The sequence below is a fragment of the Molossus molossus genome, unplaced genomic scaffold (assembly GCF_014108415.1).
Source record: "Molossus molossus isolate mMolMol1 unplaced genomic scaffold, mMolMol1.p scaffold_m16_p_12, whole genome shotgun sequence".
NCBI lineage: Eukaryota > Metazoa > Chordata > Mammalia > Chiroptera > Molossidae > Molossus > Molossus molossus.
This window is the reverse complement of record NW_023425347.1, coordinates 54,514,430-54,536,018: the sequence shown is the minus strand read 5'-3', so window position 1 is coordinate 54,536,018 and position 21,589 is coordinate 54,514,430. Positions and strand designations below refer to the sequence as shown.

The window sequence follows — 21,589 nt, the reverse complement described above, 5'->3', positions numbered from 1 at the left end:
ATTTACTGATGTACTTGTATGTTTAATGTAGCATGGCAATGAACTGTATGAATGTACCTTAAATTATTAATTTATTTGACCAATTCCCCATTGATAGAAAATTTTTTTCTGAAACAAATAGTGATGCATTGAAATCTCTATACATATATCTTTGTATATTTGGGAGAATACTTCTGTAGATTAATTCCTAATGAGGGGTGTTTATGTTGAATAGTGTATACATTTTTGAATTTGATAGATACTGTGAGATCTTCTTTGTGCCATTTGCCGTCTGAACACAATATTCCACTGCATTTCTGTAGAAGATGCATATTATTATATTTTTTACCTTTGTTTCCCTGTCAGATAAGCAAAAGATGGCATCTCATTTCATTTTTATTTATTTATTTGTGAGGTTAAGCACTGTTTATTGACCATTTTTAATTCTTATGTGATTTTCTAATTCACATACTTGGACTATTTTGTTGTTAGATTTTATTGGCCTTATATCACTTTTAGAAATTTCTAAAATGTAATATGTATTTAGCTTTGTAGTGGTAGTCAGGGTTCTCCACAGACACAGAACCAGTCTATCTTGGGAGAGATTTATTATGAGGGGTCGGCTCACACCTTTATGGAGGCTAAGTCCCTAAGATCTGCATTTGACAAGCTGTAGACCCAGGGTAGTCGATGGTGTAAGTTCCACTCTGCACGCTGGAGGCTTGAGCCCCAAGACGAGCTGATGCTTCAAGTTTGAATCTACGGGAAGGAAAAAGCTGATGTTAGTTGGACAGTAAGAGTTACTTTTAACTCAGCCATTTTGTTCTAGTCAGGTGTCCAGCTGCTGGGATGAGGCCTACCCACATTAGGGAGGACAATATGCTGTACTCAGTCTACTGATCAAGAAACATTCTCACAGACGTAGCTAAAACACATGTCACCAAATGTCTAAGTACCTTTTAGGCCTCAACAAATTGACTCATTACATTAATCATCATAGCCCTAACAATGTATTATGTTTTGCAATTTTTTCTCCCTGTCCATCATTTGCTTTTTAACTTTGTTTTCATTTACAGTACAAAAAATTTATATATACACATGAACACTCTTATACATACTTAGAAACAAGATATAATAACACTGAACTATTTTAATTTTATTTAGCCAATGTAGCACTATTAAATTACAAATGTATGCATATATATCAAAACTTTAATTCTTTATATCAAGGAGCAGTTTATATGGTGATAATATTTAAAATAAATGACTATGACACAAAATGATAGGGTTATTCTCCAATGGAATGGAGATGCCATTTGAAATGCTATTTTGCATTATAGCTCTGGCAAACAAGAACAAATATCATGTTATTAAGGGATATTATCAAGGGTTTTGTGTATACCTTAGAAATGTCCATCTTGAATACCACCAGAAGAATGCTCTCAGAAATTAAATGCATGGTAGTCTTTCTCCTACCCACTGCAGGAATATCCTCAAGAGAAAGCTTATAGGTGTTCTTTTACTGTCTTGTGATTTTCCACTGCCCTGAACCACAGCAGGCTTCTGTTTAAAATTAGTTATACATTGTTGATGACTTTTGAGCATACTAGTCTCATTGCATTCTAGTTTTATTCTGATGTTTAAAAAACTCATCCAATTTAGGTTGATTTCCTAGTTTTTAAAATTCAAGTCAAGCCATCTTTAACAAAACCTATCTTATCTGGCAATCATTACCTGTGTATCAACTAGTACTGAGCATCTCTCGGCCACTCCAATCTAAAGATGCTCTTATGAGCTTGTCTATCAGTCTTCCCTGTTGTACGTAGTAGTCTTTCTCATTGTAGCCATCTATATATTTATACAAAAAACTCAGGATAACTCCACTGTTAGAGATTTCAGAAAAAATTATACCGTAAGAGACTATCAAAAAGTAGTAACGTACTCATTCTTCTATAATTCTCTCATAATCTCTATCCAGTTTTTGTTAACTTCTCACATTAATTTTCCAAAAGGTTTGTAGTTTGATCACGTTCTGTGAATCAGAAAGGTTCCTGGGATATTGATACCCTGATAACATATGCTTTCAGATACGAGCTCTGGTGGAGTTAGAGCAGGTTTAGGGTTCATCTAGAGGGAAAGAAATATCATTTGCAAAGGAAGCATACAAACAAAATAGAATTATCTTTTAATTAAACCGATTCAATAGTTGATATGTCTTTGACATTATTACATTTTAAATTTCAAATGCTTCTTTGAGGCACTCAGGCTAATTTCAGTTCAGCCAACTGAATCCTCCATATGCAGCTAGAAATTATAAGGCTTTTAATTAGTGCCATTACATATTCATGGATTTGTAACACCAAGGAAATAAGTTATTTTTTTTTTCATTGAGATATTATAATTTTGGAAACTTGTTAGAAGTGTCGAAGTACAAAGGAACACAATTGCAATGAGGAGTCACTTTTGGTGATGTTATGGTAGCTAATTGTTAACACTGGGCAAAATCTTTTTAGTCATGCTAATCATTTTTGCCTTAATTTTTGTATCTGATACATATTTATATTAATTTATATTTATAGATAGGGTTAGAAACCAAACTGTTAACAGTCATTATTTATGTATTGTTTGAATATTTTTACATGCATTATTTTTATAATTTAAAATAATTGTGAATTGTTTTTTTTTTTTTTAAATCCTCACCCAAGGAGACTTTTCCATTTATCTTCAGATAGAGCGGGAGGGAGGGAGAGAGAAAGAGAGAGAAACATCGACATGAGAGAGACACATTGATTGGTTACCTCCCACATGACCCTGACTAGGGCCAGGGACTGAACTGCAACCGAGGTACGAACCTTTGATCAGAACTGAACCCACGACTCTTTAGTCCAGGGACTGACACTCTAATCACTGAGAAAAACTGGGCCAGGGCTGAATTGATTTAAAAAAAATTTTTTTTTCCTTTATTAATTTGGAGAGAAAGGAAGCAAGAGGGAGAGAGAGATAGAAACATTGATGAGAGAGAACATTGATTGACCACCTCCTGCATGCCCCCCATTGGGGATTGGGCCCACAACCTGGGCATGTGTCCTGACCAGGAATCGAACCGGTGACCTCTTGGTGCATGGGTCGACGCTCAACCACTGAGCCACACCGGCTGGGCTGAATTGATTTTTTTGCAAATGTCTATTTTCTTACATTTTTACATTTACCCTAATCCTTCAAAATATTTATTCCTATAAATCCATGCAGAATTCTCAGAATTCTTATTCTGCATTAGTTTGTATATGAAGTAATACAGCTGTTGGATTATTTGAGTAACTTGTAAAAGAGAGAATTATGGAAAAATTGTTATTTTCAAACAAGTAGTTATTAAAAAAAAGTTTCACTTTTGAGGATTTTTTTGGTACAGGATTATATAATTGTTCTTAACTTTTATGTATCTTAAAAGTGATAATTGTCTTTAATCAGCAGTGGAAGTTTCCTGTAAGAAGTTTTGTCATTGTGCATCAATTCTTTTTTTTTTTTTATCCTCACCCAAGGATATTTTTCCATTTTTTTGTTAAGATAGAGTGGGAGGGAGAGAGAGGAAGAGAGAGAGAGAAACATCAACGTGAAAGGGACACATCGAGTGGCTGCCACCCGCACAACCAACCAGGGCCGGGGACAAACTGCAACCGAGGTACGCGCACTTGGCGGGAACCGAACCCGGGTCTCTCTGGACCGCAGGCTGATACTCTAACCACTGAGCAAAACTGGCCAGGGCAATTCTTGGAGAGTGCATTAAGGGGATGTCTTATATGATTTATAACTGGAGGATTATGGGCAGGGTCAGATCATCCATCTATCCTGATGTTGAAGACAGACCCTTTCTAAAAGCATTCAGTGAAAGTACTCTTAACATTTTGGTGTTATTCTCTTTAGGAAATATTAAAGTAGCTCTTTAATATTGTTTATGTAATTGCCCATTCAGATATTTCTCATTTATGCTGGAGTTCATTAGAATATCCTTTCTTAGAAAAGGAAATTGAAATGTTTAGTTGTACTTTCTTTTCATTAAAATCTAAATATTTGTCTCTATAAATGCACCCTCTCAAGTATAACACATTGTACAATGGAAGCACAGAGTTGTATATCAGGCACTGGTTAAGCACTTGGAAAGTTAAATAATTACTATTGAGCACTGCGTGGTTTAATCTTAGATACTTCCTATTCATGTCTTAGTCAAAACGATTAATTGTTTTTCTATTCATCTTTTTAATGTCCAAACAGAATTTATTTATGTGATAACGGCATTTAACTTGGCATATCCCATTACTCCTTGGAGATTCAAGTTGTTTTGCATGCCACCAAATACATCCTATGACTTACTCTTGCCTGCTGGAATCTCAAAGAACACTTCAAATTTGAATGGACATTATGAGACACTTCCTGAAGCTACATTTAATTCAAATGGTACCTACTTTTCTAACTTATCATCCCAAACAATCTTCCACTGTTGCTTTTGGAGTGAGGAAGATAAAAACTGCACTGTACATGCTGACAGCATGGAAGGGAAGACACTTGTTTCAACAGTCAGTTCTTTAGTTTTCCAACAAATAGGTAAGTATTTTAAAGTTCCAAGATTTAGCTGTTGTTTAACCGTGTTAAACAAAATGTTCTCGTTCTCTAAAAACTGTATGGAACAGATGTCTTAACATGGGATTCTTTATATCATTCTTATCACATATCATACTTTTATATTATCATATCATAATTTTATATCAGAAAAACAATTAGGATTCATCATGTGACCAAACTAATAAGCCCCAAATTATTTTATATACCATAAAAATAAAAATGTAGTGAAGAAACTTTTTTAAACCTATAAATACATTTCTCGTAGTCTTCTAAATGTGCTCTAAAATAGAAAAAGTATACCTTATTTTGTTAAATATTTAAAATATTCAACTGTTAAATTACTTAAATTTTAAAGCATGTATGACTGATAATATTTGTTCAAACAAAGAATTGCTCTGTAACCAATATATATTTTAAAGCAAGGGGTTTTTATTGTTTATAGTTAATGCATACTGAATATAGCTAGTGTAGTTAATAATACTGCATCTGGAGATCTCAACAACAAAATTATTTCCAAGCCTTCTGGAAGAGCTAATAGAGCAGAGTCCATTGACTCGGCAATATGAAGAGACCTACAGGATGAGAATAAAGGCATATGAAAGTATAGCACTCCTATGTAGGATTAATCAGGATTTTCAACCTCAACACTATTATTTTGGGCCAGATAATTCTTGGTTATGAGGGGCTGTTCTGTGCATTGTAGAATGTTTAGCAGTATCCCTGGCTTCTATCCACTTGATGCTTGTAATATTCTCTCCCCAGTTGTGACTATCAAAAGATGTCTCCAGATTTTGCCAGATGCACATGGAGGCCCAAATTGCCCCTGGTGGAGCACTACTGATTAGATGGAAGGAACACTCCAGTTTGTTGAACTCAGTTTAGGAGTAAGGATAAAGCATAAATATGCCATAAAATCAGAGTTTTAAAACAAGTTAGCAGTGCCTCCAATAGAATCTGTAGTCATTTAACTTTGTCATGAAATTTTTACTCTACTGACTTGTCATTAAAGTGAAGCATTTCTTTATTTGTAAGGAAACTTAGCCATTCCAGTGATTATTAAATGTATTAAGAATGGCCTTAAGAAATCTGGGTCCTTGGGATGAGCTTTGAAATGATCAAAAAATGTGAATATTTTCTTCACATAAAATGAATGACTGTGATCCTGTAGATTTTAATTTTATATACTGTATAAATGAAGGCTAATAACTAGTTACTTCTGAGTGAGTTAAAGTTTTTGTAACTAACATTTCTAAGTTAATTGGCGGTTACTGAGGATTTCCATGGATTATTCTGCCAAGTAGGCTGTTTACTTCATAGAGCTTAGGAATGTGGCAAAGTCCTTCACCTAGCTAGAAATCCCTCAGGTTTGGGGAAATGTGTTACTGTGGCCTTAAGGTAGTTTAAGTCTTGTCTATGTTATTCATGATTTTTGGTTGTTGTTACTCTTGCTTTCTAAATTACAAAACACCTATAGTTTATCTCAGGTGAGTTTTTCAGTGTGCAGTGAAATGAACTTTCTCAGGTATAGTTGGAGCCTGTAATATTATAATAACAAGAATTTAAGACATGCATCATAGCTTTGAAGTGAATCACTGTGCGTTTTTTGCTAAAATAGACACACATACTGCTGCAGATTTGCTTGTACTTTGGTATTTAACGTTCTCATTTCTCTTGGAAAGTGAGTGTGAGCTGAGATATGTGAAGATTTTGTTTGAGGATTTGTCCTCCTTAAGGGGTTCAGGATAAAAACTTTGAGAAGCAATAATTGCATTTAATTCTATTGCTTTACAAAAAAAAAAAAAAAAGGAAACAGAGGGCCAAAGGGACTGAATGACTTTGGCAAACACATACCGTTAGGTAGAGACTGTTTTGTATTTTTTCTCTCAGAATGGGCAGTGGAAGTTGTATCAGAACACTGGCAAATTTAATTTAGCTCTTCTCTTTCAGAATGTTTTTCAGATTTAAAGCAGTTTATTTTTAATTCAGGGGGCAACTGGAACATACAGTGCTGGATGAAAGAGGACTTGCAGTTACTCATCTGTTGTATAGAACCATTATCTAAGAATTCTTTCAAGAAGTATGACCTGAAGGTCCATCTTTTATATGTTCTGTAAGTATCAAATAAATTAATTTGTACATCTCTATGACACATTTAAAAAAGTGCAAGAGCACCCCTGTACAGAAGTGGATTATGAAACCTCTCCCATCCCTACATTTCCTTTTATGTCTGTGTAAATTTCTAGGGGGCAGTATATGTATTTTTTCACACAACCTTTTCCATTAAGTTTTCTTGTTTCTCCTATTGATTCTGGTGGCAAGGCATTGTAGATATGAATGTCCATATATTCTGAAAAAAGTATGACATCAATTTAAGGGTCTTAGATGTTTGAGTGGAGGATAGAAAAATTTTGTGTTCTGTTACTTTTTCAGGTAGATTTTTTCCTCCTCATTATTATCTTAAAAATATAGGTGATTAATATTTATTTGTGCTAGGTAGAGAGCCAAGATGGTGGTTTCAAATAGCCATATACTTATAATTCTTTATTTTATTATTATTTTTTAATCCTCACTTGAGGATATTTTTCTATTTATCTTCAGATAGAGTGGGAGGGAGAAAAAAGGAGAGAGAAACATCCATGTGAGAGGGACACATCGACTGGTTGCCTCCTGTACAACCCTGACCAGGGGCGGGGATGAACCGCAACCAAGGTACGTGCCCTGGTTGGAATCGAACCTGCGACTCATTGGTCCGCAGGCCGATGCTCTAACTGCTGAGCCAAACTGGTCAGGGCTATTTTATTATTTTTTTAATCCTCACTCAAGGATATGTTTTTATTGATTTTTAGAGAGAGAGGGAGAGAGGGAGAGAAACACTGATGTGAGAGAAACATTGATCGGTTGCCTCCCATACATGCTCCTGACTGAAATCAAACCTGCAACCTTCTGGTGTACAAGAGGAGACTCCAACCAGCTTAACCACCCGACCAGGGTGTACACTTATAATTATAACAGCTAATACATCATTCAAGTTTTCTAATAACTCCAGTGATAATACATACCCTTTCTAGGTGATTTTTAACTTTCAAAAATTCTTTTATTTGATGATTGAGACTCATCTTCTTCAGTTCTTCAGTAAGGTCATTCCATGAAGAGGCGATGTGCTAGAAACTACATTTAAAGATGAACAAAGATAGAAAACAGAATGATGGTTACCAGGGGTAGGATTAGAGGGAGTCAGTTTCTTTCTAAGTGTGTACAGAGTTTCAGTTTGGGAAGATGTCAGTAGTCTGAAGTTGGATGGTGGTAATGATTACCCAGCAATGTGACTGACTTAATGTCACTGAGCTGTACACTTAAAATGGTAAATTTTAGGCTATGTATATTTTCGCACAAGAAAAAATATTTAAAAAGAAAGAAACTTAAAAATGCTAACAAGAACAAAAGAGTAGTTATGAGCTCTGTCCTTGCAGTGCTCACAGGCTAGGTTGGGACAGATACGCACAGGGTTTCACCTTTAGTGGTGACTACGGTGTATTTGGTCAGACATGAAGCCATGGGAGCCTTAGATGGAGCGCCACCCCAGAACTAGTGAGTCAGAAATTCGGAGGGCGGTGTCCATCAATCCATGTTGTACCAAACCCTGTAGGTGGTTCTGACAGAACCGAAGTTCGAGAATCCCCGGTGTAAAGGTTGCTAAGACGTAATGTAGAGTCAAACCGCCCAGCCTTACCACTTACTAAAGGTACACACACAGCACTTGCTAAGGTTAACAGTATTCCTACCTCTAGAAATCAACTCATTGGACGTATTCACACAAATGCTTCAACATTATTTATTGAATCAGTATTGCTAGAATGCTTTCTAAGACATTTTGGTCAGTTTACCTACCAGAAATGTATTAATGAGCCCAAATTGTTGATGAAATAATATTGTGTGAAGGTGGGACTGGTGAGCGGTCAGCGTGCCTGTGTAATGGAACGGCCTCGTGAGGTCTGGATGCCGTCTGTTGATGTGGCCATGTGGAAGTAGCGGGCACTTCGGCCTGAGCGGTTTCGGGGGGTGGGGAGGAGGTAGCCAGAACCAAGGGGAACTCTGAGGAAGGGTCCTGAAGCACAGACTGCTGAGCAGTTGGTTCTGGTTCCTCGGGCATTTGATGGGGGACCCTGCAGAACTGGATCGCATAGATCTGAGGGGATGCTAGAGCACCTGTTTGGAAGGGTCTCTGAGGAGGCCTGCTGCGATTGGTTCTGAGAATGTGGGGGGCAAAGCTGGTTAGTGAAATCAACTGCAGCTACCCAGGTGAAGAGCCTTTGCTGGGGTGATGAATGGGAAGCAAACTGTCCCCTTGTTCCTCCATCAGCCTTTCTCCTAGCGCCCCCTATAGGTAGACATTAACCAGAATCCAGGAGTTGTGCAGTGTTCCAGCCACTGCTTGGGAGAAAGCAGAGTAGAGGGTGGGTGTGAAGCTGAGAGACAGGAGCTTCATCACCAGCATAACTCACCCCGCTGGCTACATGGCACCCACACACGCCTTTCCACACACACTGGAACTACGACTTCCCTACAGCTTCATGCTTTCACTTAATAAGATGCAACTATCAAAATAGGGAGATGCTATGTGCCAATTGTCATTGTATCCATTTCCGGGCAATATTTACAATACTGATATTTGGGCGATATTAATTTCTCTTTACATTCAGACACAGTCCCACCTAAATGGATATTCTGTAAACTAAATACTAAATTGTAACGTTAACACCACCAAGACTCTTTATGTAAAATGACAGGGGAAGGAGGCAATTCAGATGAAATTACTTAATATATAAAAATAGAAAATGAAGTTAATATATGTATATAATACATACAAAATGTTGTTAATGTATATAAAAAAGGAAGAAAATATGTTTAACTGACATCATCCTAATTTTTGTACTGATTACCAGGATGTAGTTAATATTTATAACTTATGTTGGCCTAATTCTTCAAGGCACCCCAGGAGTAGCCCAGATTGTGTGCCCTTGCTGTCACATCTGGGCGTTGACTGTCTCTGCGGTAATAGTTTCCACATCTCAATGCTGGTCCTTCGATGCTACCACTGATGCACCTAGAGGTCCCAGCCAGTCCCTGCTCCTTTATGCAGTTCTCATCAGGGGCAGTGCAGGTGCCCTAGCCTTACAAATGGAAGATTTTCACTCTGATGCTGGACAGCCAGGACACCTAGATAAATGTTCACAATAGAAGTGGCTGAACAATAAATCTGTAGAGGCCCACGCAGCCTCGCTGAGATTGTACAGGTTGGAAGGTGGAGGAATGTGGGTAATGCAGAGCCAAGGCTGGACGTTTAAAGCGTGGGAAAGAATGGGCTTATTTTATTTCCAGCCTATAGAAAATGACCCAGCAGGGAGAGAAGAGTTGAAGATACGCTAGAAAGGGACCTATTGAGGTATATGACAGTGAATAGTTGAATAGGCAAGTTCCAGAAAAAGAGCACAGCCAGAGAAATGAAGAACACTCGCCTCGTCTTTTGAGTATTGAGAGAATAAAGGAAGCACTGTGGGGATGAGGATATATTTGAAGTTTGGTGCAGAAAATTTCCTGCTTTATTGGGTAAAACAGATTTTAGCACAGAGAAAATAATTCCTTTGCAATGTACTACATTACTACAATGACCTAAATACTTTGGATGATGATTAAAAAAACCTCACTTTTATAAAAAAGTACACAAGTGTATTTATTACAGTTTGCAAGCACTTTGCTCTACATTTCAAAAAAGCCACCATCAGGCTGTTGCTACGTTTATGTACAAAGCAGATTAATTAAGCTCTCTTTGTGAAAATACGAACTCTAATATCAGGAAAAAAAGGCAAAAGTGTCAACATCATTACATAAGTTTAAAAGACAGTTTTAAAAATCTTCACAAACAGTTAGGACACAGAACTGTGAGTGAGTTTTAGATATTATCATCAGGCTAGAGCAATGTGCTCAGTTTTAAAGCTCTGTGACCATGTGTAAGGATTCACATTTTATTGTGTATGGACTGTAGGTATGTCTTGAGGTCTGCACTTTCTGAAAAAGATATTCTGTATGAATATATCAGAGCACTGTAAAGTCACATAGCAATGTAAGTACAGCTGAGAATTTTAACTTTCATCAGCTGAGTAGTCATTGGTCTATTCATCCAGATCAGTGGTTCTCAACCTTCCTAATGCCGTGACCCTTTAATACAGTTCCTCATGTTGTGGTGAACCCCAACCATAAAATTATTTTCGTTGCTACTTCATAACTGTAATTTTGCTACTGTTATGTCTTAGGTGACCCCTGAGAAAGGGTCATTCGACCCCCAAAGGGGTCGCGACCCACAGGTTTAGATTCTAAATGGTAGGACCCAGAAAAATGAGAAAATTATGATAAATTAACTAGATTTTAAAAACTTGCTCATAGGATGAATTTAGCAGATTCTTCCCACCTGCTTTTATTTTGAACTCAGGTTTCTAAAAATATCAGTACAGGAAAACCTGTGCTAAGTGCATTCAATTTGAGAAACATTCTTTTTGCCACATTAATTGTTCTGTCCTTTGTATGATTTGGTTAATTTGGTTAATATGTATACTTTACCAATTGTTACAGACTAGTTCTGCCTTGAATTCTATTTTTGTGCACATCTCTGGGGAACACATCTCCAAGTAACTGAAATAAGACTCTTCAGATCAGGAGGAAGCGCTGGCCAGTATAACACACGAGACCTCCACGGAAGAGAAAATCCATAATGGTGATTTATTATAGAAAAGTTTTTAATCAAAATCACCTCCTCTGAACATTAGGAAATTCACAAGAGAAATATTTCAAATGCTTCCATGTGCAAATAATTATATTTTAAAAAGGAACTAACACCTAATGTTTATAAGATATTTAAAGCCCCATAAAAATATCCCTTAAGGGAAAGCACTGTGTGAGCTCAGATATTAATGTTTGCCAGAGAGTCTGAAGGAAAGATACCAAAGAAATGTGCTATTTTGGAACTGCTTTAGTCTTTTTGTCCTAGACCCAGGATAGAAACCCTCTTCTTCCTTAATGAGGTACCTGCTGTGTACGCCAGGCCTGGGCTGAGTGTGGGGAACAATGTTAAACAACTCAGACTCAGCCCTTGCTCTCCTGGAGCTGATCGTAAAGACAAAGGACATACTATGGTTTGGAAATGCTGTCATGTAATACATACAAGGACTTGTGGAAACCTACTGCAAGGATCTGCCAAGATTAGGAGTTGGGCAGAGAAGAATGAGTCAGATGGAGCTCCGGGCATTTGCAAAGGTCTGCAGGCACATATAGACATTTGAAGACTTGAAAAGTTAAGTGTGGTTAGATCGAGAGTGTGGGAAACGATGGCAAATCAATGTGGATGACTAAGCAAGTGTCATCCAGGGAATTTGGACTTTTGTAATTCCGGTTTAAAACATGGATTTCCTTGATCCCACATTTTCATCTTGTAACCACTTTATTTTGCTACATCTAGTTTACTTGGTCTCTTCACTATTAACTCCTGTCAGCTCTCTTGGTGATTTCAACATCCACATGGTTGACCTTCAATTTCTTTTTTTAAAAATTATATATAATTATTTATTGCATAGATTTTTTTTTCTTTTTTTTTAATTAATTAATTTTTTTTACAGATGTTTCTCCTTTTTTCCCCACTGATTCCCCCCTCCCCGTCCCTCCCTGCCCTTTCCCCAGTTTATTGACCATATCCACTGTTCATGCATACATGCATATAAGTTCTGTGGTTTATCTCTCCCCCACCACCCCCTCTTCTGGGGATTGTCAGTCTGTACCCCACTTCCACGTCTCTGGGACTACCCCATTCCTCAGACTGTTATGTTCATTATATTCCACAAATAAGTGAGATCATATGAAACTTGTCTGTCTCTGTTTGGCTTGTTTCACTTAGGATGATACTTTCCAGGTCCCTCCATGTAGTCTCAAAGGATAAGAGCTCTTTCTTTCTTACAGCTGCGTAGTACTCCATTGTGTATATGTACCACTGCTTTTTTATCCATTCGTCTACTGATGGACACTTGGGCTGTTTCCAGATCTTAGCTATTGTAAATAGTGCTGCTATAAACATGGGGGTACATATATTCTTTCTGATTGGTGTTTCAGGCTTCTTAGGGTATACAGTGATACCTCGGTTCTCGAATGCCTCGGTTTTCGACCAAATCAGGATTCGAGAAACTTTTGTCTCGGAATCCGAACAAATATTTGGAACTCGAACTTCCGAGTTGAGCCGAATGGCGTTCATTCGGCCCAGCGCGCCTTGCTTGCGTCATCAGTGTGAGTGCAGAGAGAGAGTCACGCTTTGTGGAGTCCGCTTTCCTATTGGTTTCATTGCTTCGGTTCTCGAACAATTCGGTTCTCGACCGTCCTCCTGGAATGAATTATGTTCGAGAACCGAGGTATCACTGTATTCCTAGAAGTGGGATCACTGGATCTAATGGAAGTTCAATTTTTAATTTTTTGAGGTAACACCATATTGTTTTCCATAGTGGCTGCACCAGTCTGCATTCCCACCAGCAGTGTACTAGAGTCCCCTTTCCTCCACACCCTCGCCAACACTTGTTGTTTGATGATTTGTTGATGGCAGCCATACTGACAGGTGTGAGGATATACCTCATTGTTGTTTTAATTTGCATCTCTCTGATGATTAGTGATGATGAGCATTTCTTCATATGTTTCTTAGCCATTTATATGTCCTGTTTGGAGAGGTGTCTATTTAGTTCCTCTGCCCATTTTTTAATTGGGTTCTTTGTCTTCCTTTTGTGGAGTTGTATGAGCACTCTATATGTGTTGGAAATTAACCACTTATCTGATATATCATTGGCAATTATTCTCTCCCATACAGTGGGTAGCCTTTCCGTTCTGATGATTGTATCTTTTGCTGTGCAGAAGCTTTTGAGTTTGATGTAGTCCCATGTGTTCATTTTCTCCTTTGTTTCTGTTGCCTGAGGTGATGTGTCAGTGAAAATTCTGCTGCATATGATGTCTGAAATTTTGTTGCCTACAGTTTCTTCTAGGATTTTTATGGATTCATGAGTCACATTTAAGTCTTTTATCCATTTTGAGTTTATTCTTGTGTAGGGTGTAAGTTGATGGTCTAGTTTCATTTTTCTGCAAGTAGCTGTCCAATTTTCCCAGCACCATTTATTAAAGAGGCTATCTTTACTCCACTGTATGCTCTTGTCACCTTTGTCAAATATTAATTGAGCATATTGCCTTGGGTCCATTTCTGGGTTCTCTGTTCTGTTCCACTGGTCTGTATGCCTGTTCTTGTGCCAGTACCAGGCTGTTTTGATTATAGTCGCTTTGTAGTATAACCTGAAATCTGGTTATGTGATCCCTCCAACTTTGTTCTTCCTTTTCAAGATTGCTGTGGCTATTCGAGGCCTTTTTTGGTTCCATATGAACTTTTGAAGTAATTGTTCTAATTCTGTGAAGTATGCCGTTGGTATTTTGATGGGGATTGCATTGAATCTATAGATTGCTTTGGGTAATATGGACATTTTAATGATGTTCATTCTCTCAATCCATGAACAGGGTATATGCTTCCACTTTTTTTATATCTTCCTCTATTTCTTTTTTCAATGACCTGTAGTTTTCTGAGAATAGGTCCTTTATTTCTTTGGTTAAGTTTATTCCTAGGTATCTTAATTTTTTTGTCGCAATGGTAAATGGGATTGTTTTCTTAGTTTCTCTTTCTGTGAGTTCATCATTGGTGTATAAGAATGCCATCGATTTCTTGACGTTAATTTTGTATCCTGCTACTTTGCCAAATTCATTTATTAAGTCTAGTAAACTTTTGATGGAGTCTTTGGGGTTTTCTATGTATAGTAACATGTCATCTGCAAATAATGACAATTTCACTTCCTCCTTTCCAATTTGGATCCCTTTTATTTTTTCTTCCTGTCTGATTGCTGTGGCTAAGACTTCTAGTACTATGTTAAATAAGAGTGGCGAAAGTGGGCATCCTTGCCTTGTTCCTGTTCTTAAGGGAAATGCTTTTAGTTTTTGCCCATTGAGTATGATGTTGGCTGTAGGTCTTTCATATATGGCCTTTCTTTTTTTTTTTAAAATCTTTATTTTGAATGTAAAATATATTACAGATGTTCCACATTTTCCTCCCATTGACCCCCTCCTCCCTCCTCCCACCCCCCTCCCGCCTTTTCCCACACTATTGTCTGTGTCCATTGGTTATGCATGTAAGTTCTTTGGTTTATTTCTTCCCACCCTCCCCAACCCCTTTTCCTTTGAGGTTTGTCAGTCTAGCAATTAATTTATACTTCTTAATCTCTTCACCTTTTTCACCCATTCCCCCAACCCCCCTCCCAACTGGCAACCAACAAAATGTTCTTTGTATCTATGAGAATGTTTCTGTTCTACCTGTTCATTTTGTTTGTAGATTCCATTGTTGATAGATATGTATTGATTACCATTTTGTTTGTTCATATATTTTGTCTTTTTCTTCAAAAAGACCCTTCATCATTTCATATAATAACGGTTTGGTGGTGATGAACTCCTTTAACTTTTTCTTGTCTGGGAAACTCTTTATGTGGCCATCGATTCTAAATGACAGCTTTGCAGGATAGAGTAATCTTGGTTGTAGGTTCTTGCTTTTCATCACTCTGAATATTTCTTGCCACTCCCTTCTGGCCTGCAAAGTTTCTTTTGAGAAATCAGCTGACCGCCTTATGGGAACTCCCCTGTAGGTAACTAGCTGCCTTTCTCTTGCTGCTTTTAAGATTCTCTCTTTGTCTTGAACCTTTTGCATTTTGATGATGATGTGTCTTGGTGTGGGCCTCTTGGGGTTCATCTTGTTTGGGACTCTCTGTGCTTCCTGGACTTGTATGTCTGTTTCCTTCACCAAGTTAGGAAAGTTTTCTGCCATTATTGTTTCAAACAGGTTTTCGATTTCTTGTTCTCTCTCTTCTCCTTCTGGCACCCCCAAGATGCGAATGTTGGCACGCTTGAAGTTGTCCCAGAGGCTCCTTACACTATCCTCATTTTTTTGGATTCTTTTTTCTTTCTGCTGTTCTGATTGGGCATTTTTTGCTTCCTTATATTCCAAATCGATGGTTTGCTCCTTGGATTTACATACTCTATTATTGAAGCTGTATAAATTATTCTTTATTTTAGTTAATGCCTCCTTCAATTCTAACTGTGCATCCATGATTTCTGACTGGTCCTTTTTTATGCTCTTGAGGCCCTCCCTAAGTTCACTGAGCATCCTTATAAGCAGTATTTTGAACTCAGCATCTTTAGGTTGCTTATCTCCATTTCACTTAGTTCTTTTCCTAGGGTTTTGTTCTGTTCTTTCATTTGGGACCTGTTTGTCTCCTCATTTTGGCTGCCTCCCTGGGTTTGTTTCAGTGTATTACTTAATGAGAGGTATGGGGCTCGCTGAGACCAGATGCTGCTCGTTTGAAAGAATTTAGGAAAAACCTGAAGCAGGATCCAAGACAGGCCAATCCTATGGTTAAGCAAGTGGCAACAGCTTGGGTGGGCCTGAAAGTTGGGTGGGGCAGGGCGGGGCCTCAGGGAGTCACCTGGGCGGGGCTACCAGTGTGAGCCAGGTTGCTGGAGTCCCAGATATGGCTTCTGTCTGTGGCCCCAGGGAAGGGTTCACCAAAGGAACAAAGGCCTCTGACAGCACGTTTGTCCTGGAGAAAGCCCCCTCTCCAGCCCTCGCTCCAGTGCCAAACAGCTCAGTTCTTCCCTGTGTGTCTCTGGCGCCCCTCGAGCTGCCTCCCCTCCAAGCTTAGAGGGAGAGAGTCCAATAAGTCCGTGCGCGGGCCCTTTAAGGAGCTGCCTGGGGCTCCAGCCGCGTCAGCTTCCCTGAGCCTCAGTTCCTGCTGGTTTTTCCAGCCAGAAGTTATGGGGACTTCTCTTCCTGGCACTGGAACCCTGAGTGGGGCACCTGGTGTGGGAAGGGGACCCCTCAGTCCTCAGGAAGGACCTTCCCAGCCGAGGTAGCCTCCTGATTTTTATCCGCCACACTTGGGTGTGGGACCAGCCCGTCAGGCTGCCGCCGCCTCCGCCCCTCTTACCGGTCTCGATGTGGCTGCTGCTTTAATTCCACAGTTGTAGGACTTCCATTCAGCTTGATTTCATGTGGTTTTGAATGATGTTCTGTAGTTTAGTTGTAACTTTGATGTGGTTGTGGGAGGACGTGGTACCGCGTTTACCTAAGCCGCCATCTTGACCGGAAGTCCTGGCCTTTCTTATGTCTAGATATGATCCCTCTATTCCCACACTGCTGAGCGTTTTTACCAGAAATGGATGCTGGATTTGTCGAAGGCTTTTTCGGCATCTATTGATATGATCATGTGGTTTTTATTCTTCATTTTATTTATGTGGTGTATCACATTTATTGATTTGCGAATATTGTACCAGCCTTGCATCCCTGGGATGAATCCCACTTGGTCATGGTGGATAATTTTTTTGGTGTATTGCTGGATCCAATTTGCTAGTATTTTGTTCAGGATTTTGGCATCTATGTTCATCATGGATATTGGCCAGTAGTTTTCTTTCTTTGTTGTGTCTTTTTCTGGTTTTGGAATTAGAATTATGCTGGCTTCATAAAATGAGTTTGGAAGTCTTCCTTCTTCTTGAATTTTTTGAAATAGTTTGAGGAGAATGGGTATTATTAGTTCTTCTTTGAATGTTCGGTAAAACTACCCCGTGAAGCCATCCGGGCCTGGGATTTTGTTTGCTGGGAGAGTCTTGATTACATGTTCAATTTCCTTAGTTGTTATTGGTCTGTTCAAGTTTTCTATCTCTTCCTGATCCAGTTTTGGGGGACTATGTGTTTCTAGAAATTTGTCCATTTCGCTTAGATTGTCGAATTTGTTGCCGTATAAATTGTTCATAGTAGTTAACAATCTTTTGTATTTCTGTGGTGTCAGTTGTTACCTCTCTTCTTTCATTTCTGATTTTGTGTATTTGGGTTCTCTCTCTTTGTTTCTTGGTGAGTTTAGCTAAGGGTCCATCAATCTTGTTTATCTTTTCGGAAAACCAGCTCTTTGTTTCATTGATCCTTTGAATTGTTTTTTTGGTCTCTATGCCATTTATTTCTGCTCTGATCTTTACTATTTCCTTCCTTCTACTTGCTCTGGGGTTTTCTTTTTGTTTGCTCTCTAGTTCTTTAAGTTGTGAGGTTAGATAATCTATTAGAGACTTTTCTTGTTTTTTGAGGTAGGCCTGTAGCGATATGAACTTCCCTCTCAGAACTGCTTTCACTGCATCCCATAGATTTTTTGTTGCTGTGTGTTCATTTTCATTGGTTTCCAGGAAGTTTTTGATTTCTTCCTTGATCTCCTTGGTGACCCATTTATTGTTTAATAACATGGTATTTAGCTTCCATGTGTTCAAATGTCTTTGTATGTTCTTGTAATTGATTTCTAGTTTTATGCCATTGTGATCTGAGAAGATGCTTGATATGATTTCAGTCTTCTTGAACTTGTAAAGACTTAGTTTGTGCCCTAACATGTGGTCCGTCTTTGAGAATGTCCCATGTGCACTTGAGAAGAATGTGTATTCTGTAGTTTTGGGGTGTAATTCTCTGTAGATATCTATTAAATCCATTTGGTCTAGTGCTTCTTTTAGAGTCTTTGTTTCCTTGCTAATTTTTTATCTAGAGGAACTATCCAGTGATGTCAGCGGGGTGTTGAAGTCCCCTGCTATGATTGTATTGCTGTCGATTTCTCCTTTTTAGTCCTCCAGAAGATTTTTAATATATTTTGGTGCTCCTATATTGGGTGCATATATGTTTATCAAGGTTATATCTTCCTGTTGGATAGGCCCTTTCAATATTATGTAGTGGCCTTCTTTTTCTCTAGTTATGGCCTTCATTTTGAAATCTATTTTATCAGATATGAGTATTGCTACCCCAGCTTTTTTTTGCTTTCCATTTGCTTAGAATATTTTTTTCCATCCCTTCACTTTCAATCTATGTGAGTCTTTTGTTGTGAGGTAGGTCTCTTGTAAACAACATATGGATGAGTCATGCTTTCTTATCCAATCAGCTACTCTGTGTCTTTTTATGGGAGCATTCTGTCCATTTACATTTAAGGTGATTATTGATATGTACTTATTTATTGCCATTTTTGTTTAGTGTGGTTCTATTTTTCTTCCTGTTTCTCCTACTAATTACAGCAGTCCTTTTAATATTTCTTGCAGTGCTGGTTTGATTCTAATGTATTCCCTTAGCCTTTTTTTGTCTGGGAAGCACTTTATTTGACCCTCTATTTTGAATGATAGCCTTGCTGGGTAGAGTAGTCTTGGATTCCAATCCTTGTTTTTCATGACCTTGATTACTTCATGCCATTCCCTTCTGGCCTGTAGTCTTTCTTGTGAGAAGTCAGCTGAGGGCCTTATGGGGTTTCCTTTGTAGGTAACCTGTTGCTTATCTCTTGCTGCTTTTAGGATTCTCTCTTTGTCTTTAATTTTTGGCATTTTAATTACTATGTGTCTTGGTGTGGGCCTGTTTGGGTTTTTCTTACTTGGGGCTCTCTGTGCTTCTTGAACTTGAATGCCTCTTTCTTCACCAAATTAGGGAAGTTTTCTGCAACAATTTCTTTGAATATATTCTCTAACCCTTGCCCATTTTCTTGTTCTTCAGAGACTCCTATAATGTGAATATTATTCCGTTTCCAGTTGTCCCACAGTTCTCTTAAGCTGTCTTCCTGTTTTGTAATTGTTTTTTCCTTTTGGTTTTCTGATTGGTTGATTTTTTATACCCTGTCTTCTAATTCACTGATCAGGTCCTCAGCTTCCCCTACTCTGCTTTTTAGACCTTCCAATGTGTTTTTCATTTCTGATATGTCATTCTTGATTTCTTCTTGGTGGTTTTTAATTTCCAACTGGTTGATTATCCACATTTCTATGTCTTTACTCATGGTGGTCATGTCCTTATACATGCTGTTGAGCTTCCTCAACATCATGGATCTAAATTCTAGTTCTGTTAACTTGCTTAACTGCACTTCATTTATCTCATCTTCAGTAGAGGTCTCTTGTTCTTTCATTTGGCTTTTGTTTCTGTTTTTCACCATTTTGGCTATCACAGTGGGCTTTGGAGTCTGCCAAATTTTTCCTGTGGGTGTTGGTGTTCTGCTGTTTCTGGCTCCCTCTCCTGGGTTTGGATGAGCCAGAGAGGACCCACTTTAAACACCACTGTCAAGTCTTAGCTTTTCTGGTTATTGTTGCTAGCCCAGGGAATGGTAGTTATCCTCTAGCTTTTTTTTTGCCTGGAGGCTATTAGTAGAGGTCACCTGAAGAACCTTGGTTTCTGAGTTGCCTGAAAAACTCCCTCAGGTGCTCAGTGTAAGAAGATTTCCTGAGGGTGGGGCAGCTCCTGGTTGTTAATGGGCCTCAATTAGCATTTCAATGGCCACCAGGTGGGGTTGATTCTCTGAGGGAGGGGCCGACTCCTCTCCCCAGGGCCCTGGGAAGGAGTAAGATGACCACAGTCCTGTGTGGCTGCACTCAGCAAAAGCTCTGTGCACCCTCCAAAACCCGAGTGTCCCCACACAGTTCCAGTCCAGTCTGCCTTCCCTCTGCTGGAGCTCAAGGTGAGTGACTGCTGCCAGTTTAGCCTCTGTCTAGACTCTGCGTCGTGGAGCCACCTGGGACTTTTAACCCGAGGGTGCTGCTTCCAGCCAAGGGCGGCAGCGGCTGTGGCACCAGCCGAGGGCGTCGCACTCAGCAGAAGCCACAGGACTAAGCTGCGGTGGACACTGCCGAGGTGTCAGCAGCTTCCTGCAGAGTCCCCTGGTCTCAGCCAGTCCGTGCGGCACCAGCCGAGGGCTTAGCAGGCAGCAGAGTTCACAGGACTCAGGCGGGGTCACAGCCAAGGCGGTAGCAGTAGCTTCCCACCGAGTCTCCTGGTCCCAGCCCAGGCCGCTGGGTACTGTGGGCTCCCGGCCCCTTCTCGTGTCCTTGCAAACCTACCAGGATTGAGTCGGTGTCCCTGTTTATGTGGTCCTCCAAGGTGTCTTTCGGTTGCCCCTTCCTGACGATTTTTCTTTATTTTCGTTGTAAATCCAGTTTAGTCCTGGGAGATGGTCTGTGTAGCTCCATTCACTCCACCGCCATTTTTCGAGTCCTTCAATTTCTTGAATGCTTTACTTTCACCATTCTTGTTTTGTTTTGTTTTATAATCTGCACGTAATTAACCCATTCTCTTGGACATATTCTAGACTGTATCATTAGTGATAAGCATGTTCTTTCTATAATCTTAGTTTCAAGCATCCCACACTTTCACCCTCTCTCCCCCTACTTCTCACATTAGGCTTATTCTCTCTATTGCCTTAACCTCAGGAGTAATTCTCCATGTTTTGTGGCAGCTTTTTGGGTACCTGAACATGGCACAGGGCTGGGGAGCTCAAGCAGAGCCCAGAAATACTGCTGACTCTAGAAGACAGATACAAGTTCAGAGAGTATAAAGGGGCTTGAATTCATGGAGCAGAGTACTTGAAGCAGAGATGTACATAGAAATTATTATGGAGGTCTCCTTTACTTCTTGACTGAATAGCAGTCTTCTGTTAGGTAGGAAGAGAACGGTTACCAGGAGCTGTAAAGTAAACAATTCCCAGAAGTCACACAGGGCTAAGAATAATTAAACTTTTCATCACGTAGATTGGAGAGACCTTGTTGAATATCAGTGACATTCTGTAGAAACCCCATAATAACTTACTTTTAAGTGAGCCAGATTAGTCCTAGGGTCAAGGCTTCTCTATACTATCCCCAGAAGAACTTAGAAGAAGCTTAAAAAGCTTAAACTGGTGCCAAAGTAACTTAACTGATTGCCAGAACAAAACTACCATTCTTTTAAAGTAAAACAATATGACCCAACACTCAAAAACAGTATTCACAATGTCTAGCATCCAGTAAAAATACTCCATATATGAAGGAACAGGCAAATGTAACCCATAACCAGGAGGAAAAGAAA

The 21,589-nt window shown here is 39.1% G+C and overlaps 1 protein-coding gene across 1 annotated transcript in view; it reads left to right on the top strand.

Annotated features, from left to right (window-relative positions):
• Positions 1-21,589, top strand: part of LEPR (leptin receptor) — a 71,988-nt gene that overhangs the window by 645 nt on the left and 49,754 nt on the right. Inside the window, exons 2-3 of the mRNA XM_036256271.1 lie at positions 4,249-4,578; positions 6,583-6,706. Coding sequence (XP_036112164.1) covers positions 4,249-4,578; positions 6,583-6,706 — 454 coding nt within the window. The remainder of the gene's footprint in view (positions 1-4,248; positions 4,579-6,582; positions 6,707-21,589) is intronic.